Source organism: Vanessa tameamea, chromosome 13, assembly GCF_037043105.1.
Source record: "Vanessa tameamea isolate UH-Manoa-2023 chromosome 13, ilVanTame1 primary haplotype, whole genome shotgun sequence".
Taxonomy (NCBI): Eukaryota; Metazoa; Arthropoda; class Insecta; order Lepidoptera; family Nymphalidae; genus Vanessa; species Vanessa tameamea.
The window spans coordinates 7490306-7502581 of record NC_087321.1 but is presented as its reverse complement, the minus strand read 5'-3'; the positions used below and the strand labels follow the sequence as shown (position 1 = coordinate 7502581).

General features: G+C 32.2%; 2 protein-coding genes across 2 annotated transcripts; one reads left to right on the top strand and one right to left on the bottom strand.

Moving 5' to 3' along the window:
• Positions 1 to 415: 415 nt before the first annotated feature.
• Positions 416 to 6104, top strand: LOC113403365 (INO80 complex subunit E). The gene is made up of 6 exons (XM_026643892.2): positions 416 to 614; positions 704 to 913; positions 1700 to 1884; positions 3344 to 3473; positions 3711 to 3907; positions 5911 to 6104. The coding sequence occupies exons 2-6, from the start codon at positions 707 to 709 to the stop codon at positions 5963 to 5965; spliced, it is 774 nt and encodes a 257-aa protein (XP_026499677.1). The 5' UTR covers positions 416 to 614; positions 704 to 706; the 3' UTR covers positions 5966 to 6104.
• A 1289-nt stretch (positions 6105 to 7393) lies between these two features.
• Ap-2alpha (Adaptor Protein complex 2, alpha subunit) lies at positions 7394 to 12256 on the bottom strand. Its single transcript, XM_026643763.2, has one exon. The coding sequence runs from the start codon at positions 12043 to 12045 to the stop codon at positions 9259 to 9261; it is 2787 nt and encodes a 928-aa protein (XP_026499548.1). The 5' UTR covers positions 12046 to 12256; the 3' UTR covers positions 7394 to 9258.
• Positions 12257 to 12276: the final 20 nt, after the last annotated feature.

The following is a 12276-nucleotide window of genomic DNA, read 5'->3' as shown; positions in this document are numbered from 1 at the left end:
CATAGGTAAAGATTGTGGAATATTATTTTATCTAAACACTCCTTGGCAAAGTTAAAGTCACAAAAAGTTGAATACCAAAAATAGGTTCAAAAATAATTTGCTATTTTACAACTTTTGTTCAACTAATTTAATTTTTTTTTTTGCACCTTTTTAATTTTCTAATGGCACTTAAATTTAAACAGAGTTAATCCGCTTTTAAGTAATATTCATTTTATCTATTTAAATATGGGTCTTTGAATAACTCCTTGGAAAACAATAATGATTAGTTTTTTATTTTACAATTCAATTCTTAGTTTAATGGCTTTTAGTTGTGCCACAGGGCACAGATTATTTCGCCAATGTCACGTAGGAATTTTTTATTTTACGTTTGTAGTCATTTCTGACATGACATAATTGACATAATAGCAAATGACACTTGACAGCAATAGTGTCTAAATAATGTATAAGTTGAAAAAGAGGCGCATTATTTTTGTTTTATTTTGAATTTTAACATATGCATTTTCACAATAAGTGAACATAATAGAACGATTGCTTAAAATAAAAGACAACGTAGTGATATTCTTATATCTGTACCTTAAAAAACAGAAACCCTGGCTTCCGAAAATTATCCCAAGGTACAAAGAAATCTTCAACTTTTACCAATAAAATTTCCTTTATTTTATTTATGTTATATAATTCTTGAATTTAGATAATTATATTGTAGAAGATGCTCGATGGGTGGTACTGTCGCTCTATAGCGAATATGCAGGCTAATGAGGCGGCCAGTGCCAGTAATAGCATAAGTGTCGATCCTCCACATAGTCGTGATTCACGGAAAGACTACTCTAGCGACAGCAGCAGTGATCCTGAACCAGAACCTAATTACAAAGCGCAATATTTAACACTGAAGAAGAAACTCAAGTATCTTATATATGTAAGTAATTTATTAACATTCATTACCCTGTGAAGTAGTAGTTGACTAATAGGCAGCATAAACTAGATTTTTAAATAATACTACATCACTACTAACTAGAATTAGTGCAAGAGTATATTGCTCATTGATTGCAATAATATATTTGAATAAAAAACAGTTAACCCGAGTATCCACTACAAGTAGTTAAGTTCATGTTATATACTTATATAACATGAATGTTAAATTAGTGATTATATAATTATATTATTCCGAAACATTTCAATATACAATGAAGTTATTATTCCAATATTGCCCTTTACATACTTGCATATCATGTTCTTAAAATTAAATATGAAAGTTATAGAGTCTTCACATATTTATTGTGGTAGCAGTATAAGTATGTGGGGCCTCAGACAGACGACACACCATCATTAAGTGTTCTAGTGAGTGGGCTGATAATTCTTCAGTCCTTTGTATTATGTGTACAAATGAGTAAGCCAGTGTAATTAAAGGCAAGCAGGACATAAATCTTTGAGTATGGAATTGTTTTATACTTCTTACAGTGCCTCAAACAAAGTAGATCACCTAATCATTCCATTTTCTGGCTATTCAAAGAAGACAGAGTACATCAATATGATTAAGATAAATATAAAAATGTTTTTGACCACTATTTTTGTTTTTCTTAATCCTTTTATATATAATTATTATAATATATTATTATTATATTTATATTTATAAACCAAATTCAGTTTTCAAAAAGTACTGGTCATTTTGAAAATATAAATTTTCTACTAAATATTGTTGCAGGAAAATGAATGTTTCCAAGATGCCTTGAGATGTAGTCAGAAGAGGTTATTAAAAGTTTCTCGTGATCGTAGCTTTCTTTTAGATAGACTTTTACAGTATGAAAAGCATGAGAGTACAACTTCAGACAGTGAAGACACAGAATCCTCAGATGATGCTACTTATAATAATGCTGAGGCTATGAAAAGGTAAGGTAATTTTTTATTTATTTTTTAATAGGGAACATGCCATGTATTGAAAGTGCATTGCCGGTCCTAGGAAAACATATAGGCTCTTTTCTTGAAGGTTCCCAAGTTCTATTGGTTCAAAAAAACAAGCAACAAAAGCTGGTTACACAGAATGGGTACGCAAGGCAGGAAATGCCTTAAAGGTCGCGGTGTTTTGGATATTCGGACATCTAGGTGGTGCGGATGAAATTTCGATTGCTGGCGCGATGTTCGAAGGTGATTAATCCAAACCATCCCTTTGAACATTAATTGAATGGAAGAAGGAAGATGCAGAGGGATCCAACATCTCTACGCAAAGCCAAACGATCAAGCACATCGGGAAGGGCTTGATCGTCGATAATAATTAATGGTCAAATGGAAGAAGGTGGTACTCCGGGGCTCCCGCTCAGAGGTGAGAACAATACTCCATGTAAGGCTGAGTTTGCGACTTATAAAGTTTGAAGCGACCTAAAGTACCGACTTGTCATGCTGCGCACACCAAGCTTTTTAGGTGCCAATTTGGCTTTACCTTACAATTGAACCACCGCAAAACCGAACGAGGCTCTAAATATCAAAGCCAAGTATTCCGATACTAGCTGTAGCAGCAATAGGAATGTTCTCAAATCGTGGTAATACGACAAATGGTAACTTTTTAGCGGTTAACGTGCAAACTTGTGTCTTTTTAGCGTTGAATAAGACTAGGTTTAGCCTGTCCCAGTCCGAGACTTTGTTTAACAAAGACTCGATTTCAGACATAAGTTTGTTCCGGTTTTCGTCTACGTGTTTTGGAGAAATATTAGCGCGGCCGTTATATATGGTATCTGCGGTGCTTTTGTTTGCATAGCAATAAATATTACCGATTTGCAACAGATCATTTATATGCAGCAGCAACAGAGAAGGTGATGTTAGTAAACACTAGAATTGACGAATTTTAAGTCAAAGCACGCATCGTCTAGACCTGCCAAAGAGCTGGTGATCCAGTTGCTAATAATTTCTCGGGAAGTCCAACTTCGAAAGAAGCTCTCTTTACCAAACGTGATCGAGCCAAGCTTTCGCTATGTCCAAACTGGCTGCTAATATCCCCTTGGACTCATCTGCTTCCATCCAACTATGTATTAGGTAAACTAAAAGATCACCGGCTGAGCGGACCCGACAGAAACCGCACTGGTGGTCACTAAACAGCTGGTGCTCCTCTAGTAACCGTTGGATCTAACAGTTAATAATGGACCCCATTATTTTTAGAGAAAAAGGAGTCTATAGACCTAAAAAGGAATATAAAGTAATAATTCCACTACTTTTTAAAATAAATACATATTTGTGAATAGACATTTGAATTATATAATTGCGTTATATAATTTTAGGTATTTCAAGTAGTCTTATGTCATATACTATAGACATAAGACATGATTTGTTTATAATTAATGAAAAAAAATATTTTCAGGAAAAAGATGGACACTGGTGCAGTTCAGCAAGCTTTGTCCACACCGTCTTCGCTCAATAAAGGTCTCAATAATACTATGAAAAGGAAAAGAGCTGTTGTCCCTAAAAAAACACCAAATCCTAATAATCCTGTAAGACAAAACATGATATGCACATACATAAAACTAACAAGATTTTTTCTGAATTAATTATTTTTACTAAAAATAAACTTATCACTATTAATTTGGTTATTTAAACTAAACCAAAATAGTAAGTATGTATGTATGTATTGTTAAAAACTACTTAAATATTCTTGATGTGGCCATTATAAATGGGGACATTCATCTAAATGTTTTTTGAATATTTCATAATCGTGTTTTGGTTGACAGCATCAATCTAGTGCTGCAATGATGGTGAAAGCATCGCCAGCACTAGGATTCAGCCTTTCGGCCAGCGACGGCCACATGACACCCGAAGAGGTAGAGCGTCATCTACAATCGCGTCAATCGTACCTCGAACTTTTGCCTGAGCGGGCACCGCCTACTGTACCTACTGAGATGTTTAGCAATGACCCTTCACTAGACAGGTAAATGTTTTGCATTTTTGAAAGTTTTTTTCACAACTTTTACAAGAAACATCTCCCTCAGTCCTTACAAAATGTCAAATCTCAACAATATTATATACAAAAGGCTGTCGAGTTTTATTGTATTATATAACTGGCCATATATGGCTAAGCATATAATATAACTATAACTAAGTAAATAATATAACTGGCTAAGTTTTATTTGTATACATGCCTTTTTTTCAAATTTGTGTTTGAAGTAAATTATTTTTGAGTCATGTTTTTTTGAGATTTGACAATTTTATTTACCACCAAGTATTTCATAGTGACATTGCAATCTCCGATTTAAAACAAAAGGCAGATGGTAAGCACAGCACATCAAAGAACCAATGTAAGGTCCGCATTTCGCCTTGTACGCGACAGCACTGTTGAAATACGTGCCATTTGTGTGTAGAGTTGTCGGTGACTGGAAATTACACATGAATATAACTCACACACCATGGATAATTTGACAGTATCACTTTTATTATACAGTATATTACGCATTATTTGATACCTAACAAATTATATAATCATATATTTTATAATCATATGGAATGCTTTAAGTATAAAATAATATAATTGTAAATGAGAGCATTCTAATACAAGTTTTGAATTTTAAATAAGCAATTCTATCAACTTCCAGATGTTCACTTTTAGTGGCATTTTGGTTCAACGGTGTTAATTTTTATCATTAACTTAACATTCGTCAAAAAATATTTATTTTGTTTTAGTTTTATTCTGTTCTTTTACTTTTCAAGGATTTTATTTAATGTAACACATCGAGATTTTGTATCTCTAATTAATTCAAATATATACAAAAATCAATACATATTTTATTAAAATATTTATTGGAAAAAAATTCAATGTAATCTAACACAATGAGGTTCGGTTTCTTTAAACAATTATTAAACAAAAATAAAGATAAAACTTCATCCTTATGCTCATTATGGATATGAAATTTCGGATACAGATTGGGTACCGATATAGGAATGATTATTATACCGGATAAGGATATGAAATTATTTCGGATTATCCGTTAGTTTCGGATAATTTCGGTTACGCATATGAATTTTTTAAGGAATTATAAAAGTAAAATACAAATAGGTAATAAAATGGTATTATTTTTATGTCACCATTTGGTAGGAAGTGGTGTCACCGGTACACCCTAAACGGTGTATCCTACCGAGGCACTGTCTTACTAAAGTACTTAAACTGTTCTACTTGGTATGCATTTTCCACCATAAAAGTAGAACCTTTTCTCTCTATTGTATTCATTTAATATGATTTTTAACAATTAATTTATTGTGGACTGTATCACCATCATCATCACCACCTATTTTTTGCTCTTCTTCGTCACTTGCGCTTAATATTTCAGCTAGGACGCATTTTGTACCAATTCAATTTCAATTACGTAACACAACACCTTTGTTTCAATTTGTCGAACTATTTGTGAATGTATAATTACTAAGTTAGTTACAAGTATGATAAGGCGACAACAGAAGAAAATAATCAATGCACGCGGTTTGTGTGTCGGGTTCGCCCGGCCGTTCAAAATAACTTGTCATAATGTGTCTCAATTAGGCTCCGCCCCATATCCGATTTTATCCGAAACTTTAATTTCGGATCGGTTACGGTTACGGATATTTTTTTATATCGGATATCCGATAGTTTCGGTTACGGTTACGGAGCTCCCTAACATCCCTAATTCAAACATACAACCGCATTTATAATAAAGTGAGAGTACTTTATCATATTGACCACAAGACACTTCGTTTTGTAAATTCTTACTAACAGAAATTTGTATCGCTTTTGAATGAGTATTTGCTATTGTGGCCGCACTATAATGTTTCGATGCACTCTATCTGTTGTTTGTTTTACAATGTAAAACTACAATATACGATAAAAATTGTAATATATAAACCATATTTTTTTGTAATTCAACCAAAATACAAAAAAATATATTATTATGTATATTGTTTTTTCAGTGAATCCAACGACGTTCTGGAAAATTCGCCCAATGTTGAAGAGTGGTTTGATTAACAGTATCTGTCCATCACCTCGGTGAAGAATATCCAGCATAAAATGGACTTAAGACAAGAAATTATCTTAATGCACACTTTTGTCTTTATGTGTAGTTATAGGCAAATATTTTTTTTAATAAAAAACGTTACGAGTGTAAGTGACTTTTTATACAATATATTTAGGCATAATGTTTACTAACTAGTCGACAGAGAGACGTGGTTTTTTTTTAATATTTCGATCAAAATTATCTGTCTATCTCCAACTATATTTCCCAAATCTGTGGGTATTTATTCTTAAGTAATTTATTAAAGCTAGAGGCCGAGCTAGCTTTAATAACTAAAGAGTCAAGTCGCTGATTGTATGCTAACCTAAATATCTTGGGAAACTTGGACAATTCAGTTTTGACCTGATGTGTGATTGAAAAGAAGACTTTTCCGCTTCAGTTCACCTAAAGATACAATAAAAAGGCCATATCCTCTTTTTTGTTGAGCCCTCTGGTCTTGAGCCATTATCACGACTAAATAGTCGTGATAATGTCTGATGATAACTTAATGGACTGACATTGATTCACTGGAAATGGGGATTGACTCTATTATTATCGTAGCGGGAATTGTGAAAAATTAGAGCGAATATACGTCTCTAATTCAAAATAATGATTTTGCCGCTTGCAATGAAGACACTTGGAGTTTGGAACATTCATGTCTTTACTTCTATATTTATTGACAATAATTATATTTATTTAAAACTTGATAATATATATTATGTATAAAATTAACTCATATTACATTTGAACTCAATCAAAAAGCTTAACTAGCGTGACTATAGATTATCCTGATCCTATGAATAAGTGACGCTTGTGTTTACAAGACGTCTCAGTGTGCGTGAGACGACGCAAATTAGATAATATTTATAATACTATAATATAACATATATAATGTTAATAATTCATGTAGATCCATATTTGTAGTAACTAAGTGTAGAAAAAAAGTAGGCATGTTATAAAATAAAACATGAAATATTTTTTGTTTAATGATAAATCGTGTGATGAGGAATCTTACCATTTAACTGTGACCACTATTTTATGTACCATATTAAATAAGTCTAATGCATCACAATTAGACAATTATAATATTTAATATTTACTGAATCATTATGTTGAAAAAAAAAAATACAAATAAACCACTTCAACATAATGAAATTCTTCAAAGATATTGATCAAAATAAATCAATTATAAAATTAGTTGACAATACGATAGACAACAATATGTGGACAATTACATATCATATATATATATTTGCTGCCTTAACTCTTAGTTGTCTCACGCACACTGAGATATCTTGTAAGCACAAGTGTCACTCATTCTAAAGGACGCCGATAATTTAACGTGAAGGGGAAAGGAACTAGATATTTTTTTCGTAATTAGGGATAGGGAAAAAAAGAGCATGTGAAATATGTACTGGTTAAATATTTATTTTAGACAATTATTAATAAGATACAATATGATTTCAAAGCGCAAGAGCAAACAATGTTTTACAATGAATTATGCTCAAATTTCCATGCCATAATACTTTACGTGTAATAAACACAGTTTTCATATATTATATGCATGTATCCAATAAGCATTTATACTCTTACTTAAATTCATAATATACATATATGTAATATTTACCAAAGTTTGTAAATACATATTTTTTTAAAACATACTTATTTTATTGTTTCTATAGTTCAAACGTATCTACCATGCAAACAAAGCTTCAGCATGCTATTAATATATTTATAACAACATTTAATATTCAGTACCACTATACTACATTGCCTAAACTATCGCTAAATAACTTTATGGTACCAAAATAAAAAAATAAAATTTCTAAGTTTGTGAGATTCCTATATAAACTCATGAGTACATTTCAACAAATATTTCGTTATTCTAAATACATGAGCTAGAGGAGGTACATGGCATTTTTTGGATTACTACTAATCACGACCCGTTTATAACGCGTGATATTGCGTATGTCAATTTCGAGCATCATATTACTTCTGATACGTAAAATAGGTATATATAACACAATTGAACGATGATAAACAATTTCAGGACAAACTGATATACACAGTACCACAAAGTTGCATTTTATGCTTGTTTTACTAAATCATATAAAAGGTCTGCATTCAATAACACTAATTTAAATATTGAAAGCTGATCGGTGATACTACATGCTTGTTTTTTTTGTTTGATAAAACAATCAACATTTTTAGTTAGTATTTGTCGATTGTTCAAAAAATACAATTTGACCACCTTATGTACATTACATTTGTATTAACTTTATATAACCATTAATTTACAATTCTACTACAAACAGATTGCTTGATGCTTGATTTTAAATAATGCAGTGTTAATGTTATACCAAATAATGACAACATTTTGTAATTAAATTAGATACAAAATAAGGTATATCAGTTAAAGGAACAATACTAGGAAATGCAAAACTTAAATGACACTTAGCAATCATGTTGTGTCTACTCTAAAACAATTTCAGTTAAATCTCATTATTAATTTATAAATAAATGTAGCTATTGATTTTTCTTTTTGATTTATACATTATTTTTAAAAGTTAGCAGTAATAAATAATTTTACTTAGTAAAACAAGATTAATAAATTAAACAGGTTTTAAAGTAGAACAGTTGCCATTTTTATAACTTATTTTGTTTGAATTGGCCAAGTACTTGGCTGTCATGCTACCTATGTAGAAAACATGTGTTTTTTTTTTAAAATAAATATAGTTAAAAAAAATGTACAATGAATAAACAACTATTCAAACTTATATACACATGAATTTTTTTTGGTACAGTATTATACCATGTTTGGATTCATCATTATATAACTATAATTTGCACTGCAATTTATAAATTTTCGTAATTTCAAATTTTATAAAGATAGGCTTAAACAAGCTTCAACATTACAATACCTTAATTACGTGAGATAATCTTATGACGAAAATATTATTTTATACCTGTTAAAACAATAAATTAATAGACATGATGACATAAAAATGTTATGGAATACATTTCAATAGAAATAACCTAACAAAATATATTACTGTTGTCTTTTTTAACCTTATAAAATGATTAACGTAAAAATATATCTTTTTTAAGCAATTCAAAGTTTACAAAATCTGTAAGAGAAAAAAATATACCTATGTTTCTTCACCAATCAGTGTTATTATATAATCATTTTGTAAACACTGACAGTAATTTCAAGTTATATGAAATGTTTCTTTTAACTAACACAAATAAACAGAACATAATATGAAGATTAGAACTGGTCTGCCAGCAAATTACAAATTTCTTGTGAAACTGTTTCTTTACTTGATCTCACAGTGAGTCTAAACATTTGAGCTTGTTTATTTGGTTCCAATCTCATGAGACAACCTACTTGTTGAACTCTGGTGTGCACTATACCTGCACAAACAAAATTATCAGGATTCGGATCAATACCATCGAGTAACTGCATACCAAAACCAGCTAGTTTTGTACGTGTTGCTGTTAAATCTATGGATCCCTGTGCTTTAAATATTTTTTGAGCCCTCTGTTGTTCACCTCCTAAGTTTTTCCATCTCGCAAAGAAAGATTCTCCATTCATTTCTGTTGGTTCAAAGAACTTATTGAGTGTCAGTGGAAGTTTCATAGAAATTTTTTGGGGGACATTGTTGTAAAGAAATGACACAGACATGCTAGGACTATCAAGAAAATCTTCAATACATTCTGCAGTCAACATTTGTTGAATTTGAGCACCTGCTTCCAATACTGGTTCCATAGGTTTCATTTGAACATTGAGCTTATGTAGATCATTCCAATGCAGTTCAGGGCGTACATTTTGTATTGGAGATTGTGTTTTATTTCCATAAAATAAACCAATTCTACCCAAATTTTGCCTGTATTCACTTTTAACTCCTATTTGAATAAGATCATTTTCAAAAAGTACTCCATTGTTTTTGAACAAAAATTTTTTTATGTTATTCTGTTGCACTGTTGTTGGGCTAATTTTGGGTGTTGTATACAAATCACCTAGGACATCTAACAAACCATTTCCAGTAGGTGCATTTGTACCAGGTGGAGTGGATAAACCAAGTAAATCAGCACTTGAGCTGTTTGTATTTGCTATGTTATTAATCACTGGAGCTGGTGTAATATTTGGCTGTGGGCTTTTTGATTCTCTTACATCATCAGGGATACGACCTGGCTTTTTCTTTTTAAGAACTGCTAATATTGATGATTCCCTTTCTGGGAAGGCTGGCATCTCTTCCAACACTGTTGCTAAAACATCTGAACTGGCAACAATGCTCAACTGCAAATATTCAGAGGCCCTCTGTTGGAGCTCTACATCAGCAGAACGCAAATTTGAGTCTGCACGGAAAACTTCCTGTACCCTGTTTTTTATTTCTGGGAACAAATTAACAAGTTTGATATAGGTTGACAACAAAAGTGCTCTTGTTGCTGCAGAACATAGATGATACTTGGAATGAAGAAGTTCAAACTGGACTAGTGGAGATGATCTAGTATCACCAGCTATTAAATTTCCAAATTCACCAAGAATGTACCCCCCCACTTTAACCATATTTTCATGACAAGTTGGAGCTTGTAAAGCTTCAAAAACAGTTTTAGCTGCATATCCTTGGACTTCTTCTCTGTTTATTACAATTTGAATAACTCTATACCACACTTCTTCTGAAACATAATCTCCAGCAATTCTAATAAGATTTAAAATAACATCCACATACCATGTAAAGTCAGTGGCATACTTTTCAGCTAATATGGCTACTTTTAGAACCATTTCTTCCCTTATGGAGTAATCAGCTGTTTCTAAATAAGCTAACATTTCTTGTACAATTTCTTCAGCATTTGTTTTATCACACATAGCATATAGCAAATCGACTGCTTGCTGTCGTACAGATACATCTTTTTCCATTTTCATTGAAAGTATTACAACTTCTTGATGCTTTTTCACAGCTTCATGGGAAAATTCTGATGTTGCAAGATGACACATAGACTCAAGAGCTAAGTATCTCAGATTAGTTTCCCGATTACTTAAAAATTGTCCTAGTTGATTGCATGCACGAACTAGCAAATTAGGCTCGCTGTCATTATGAATAATGAGACTTATTGCTTCAAAAAGTACAGCATTTTTTGCATTTGAATGTTGAACTTTTTTTGATTTTGGAGGCTCTTGAGCTTTATTGAAGATTGTTTCCAAACACTCAGATAAGCGACCTCTTACTCCAGGCTCCTCAGATGGTGGTGTATAATTTTGTAGCAACCGCAAAAGTTTTACTGATAGCCATGGAGCAGGAACAAAGTAATAAGTATAATCCTGCAAATCTGTGTAGCTGGCAGTAACTATTCTGCTTAATCGAGCAACAGCGAGAGTTACACAACCTTTGTACTCATCTGGATTTTTCTTCACAAGTGCATCTATAAGTGATGTTGCTGCAGTGACAACACCCATATGTGGGTCATTTAATAAATGTATTATTCTAGATGTCCACTCCCCTCCAGGGATGATTTCAGGGGACTTCCTAAAGAGTCGTAACAAACATAGAGCAGCAGATTGCTTTACAACATCCATTGTATCACCAGAAACAAGCAACTTTGGTATTTCAGTGCCAAAGGCTTCAGCCATATCCTTGCTACCAATGTTAGCTATGCATTGAAGTGCAAGATTCACATGAATAGGGTTTCGAGACTGCAAGTCGTTTTTAATACTTTGAATAATGAGTTTAATTAGATCACTATTAGTATTCACCAAAACTGATATAAATAGGTAGCCTATTTGTTTCTCAGAATATTTGTTGGAAGAAAGTAAATTAACTGCTTCCATGTGTCCGAAATCGATATCATGACCCAACAAGAAGATAAACAGAAGTTTACAGACATACTTCTTTTTCTGATAGCCGTCAAGGGTTTTGTCGCCTTTGAACTTACTGCGGATATTGGCCAGTTCTTTATTGATTCTTTTAATTTCTGCTTCTTTACTTTTACAGTTTCTTATATCCGATATAAAAACTGCGAGCCCTCGCATACCATCTCCCCTCACGGCAGGCATATTGCCAAGAGACTTATCGAACACCAGTTTTATGCCTTTTTTTCAACTTGCGGGAATAATATTACGAACCACAACTATAACGATATTTAAAGCGAAATATTAAAGTTTCGGCTTCAATTCCGGCTCTACACTTTAGTCGCCGTCATTAAATACTATATCCGATTCGGCCACTGATCTTCTACAACGCCTTCCCATATTATCTATGAAATTGAAACGTCAGACTACAAATTG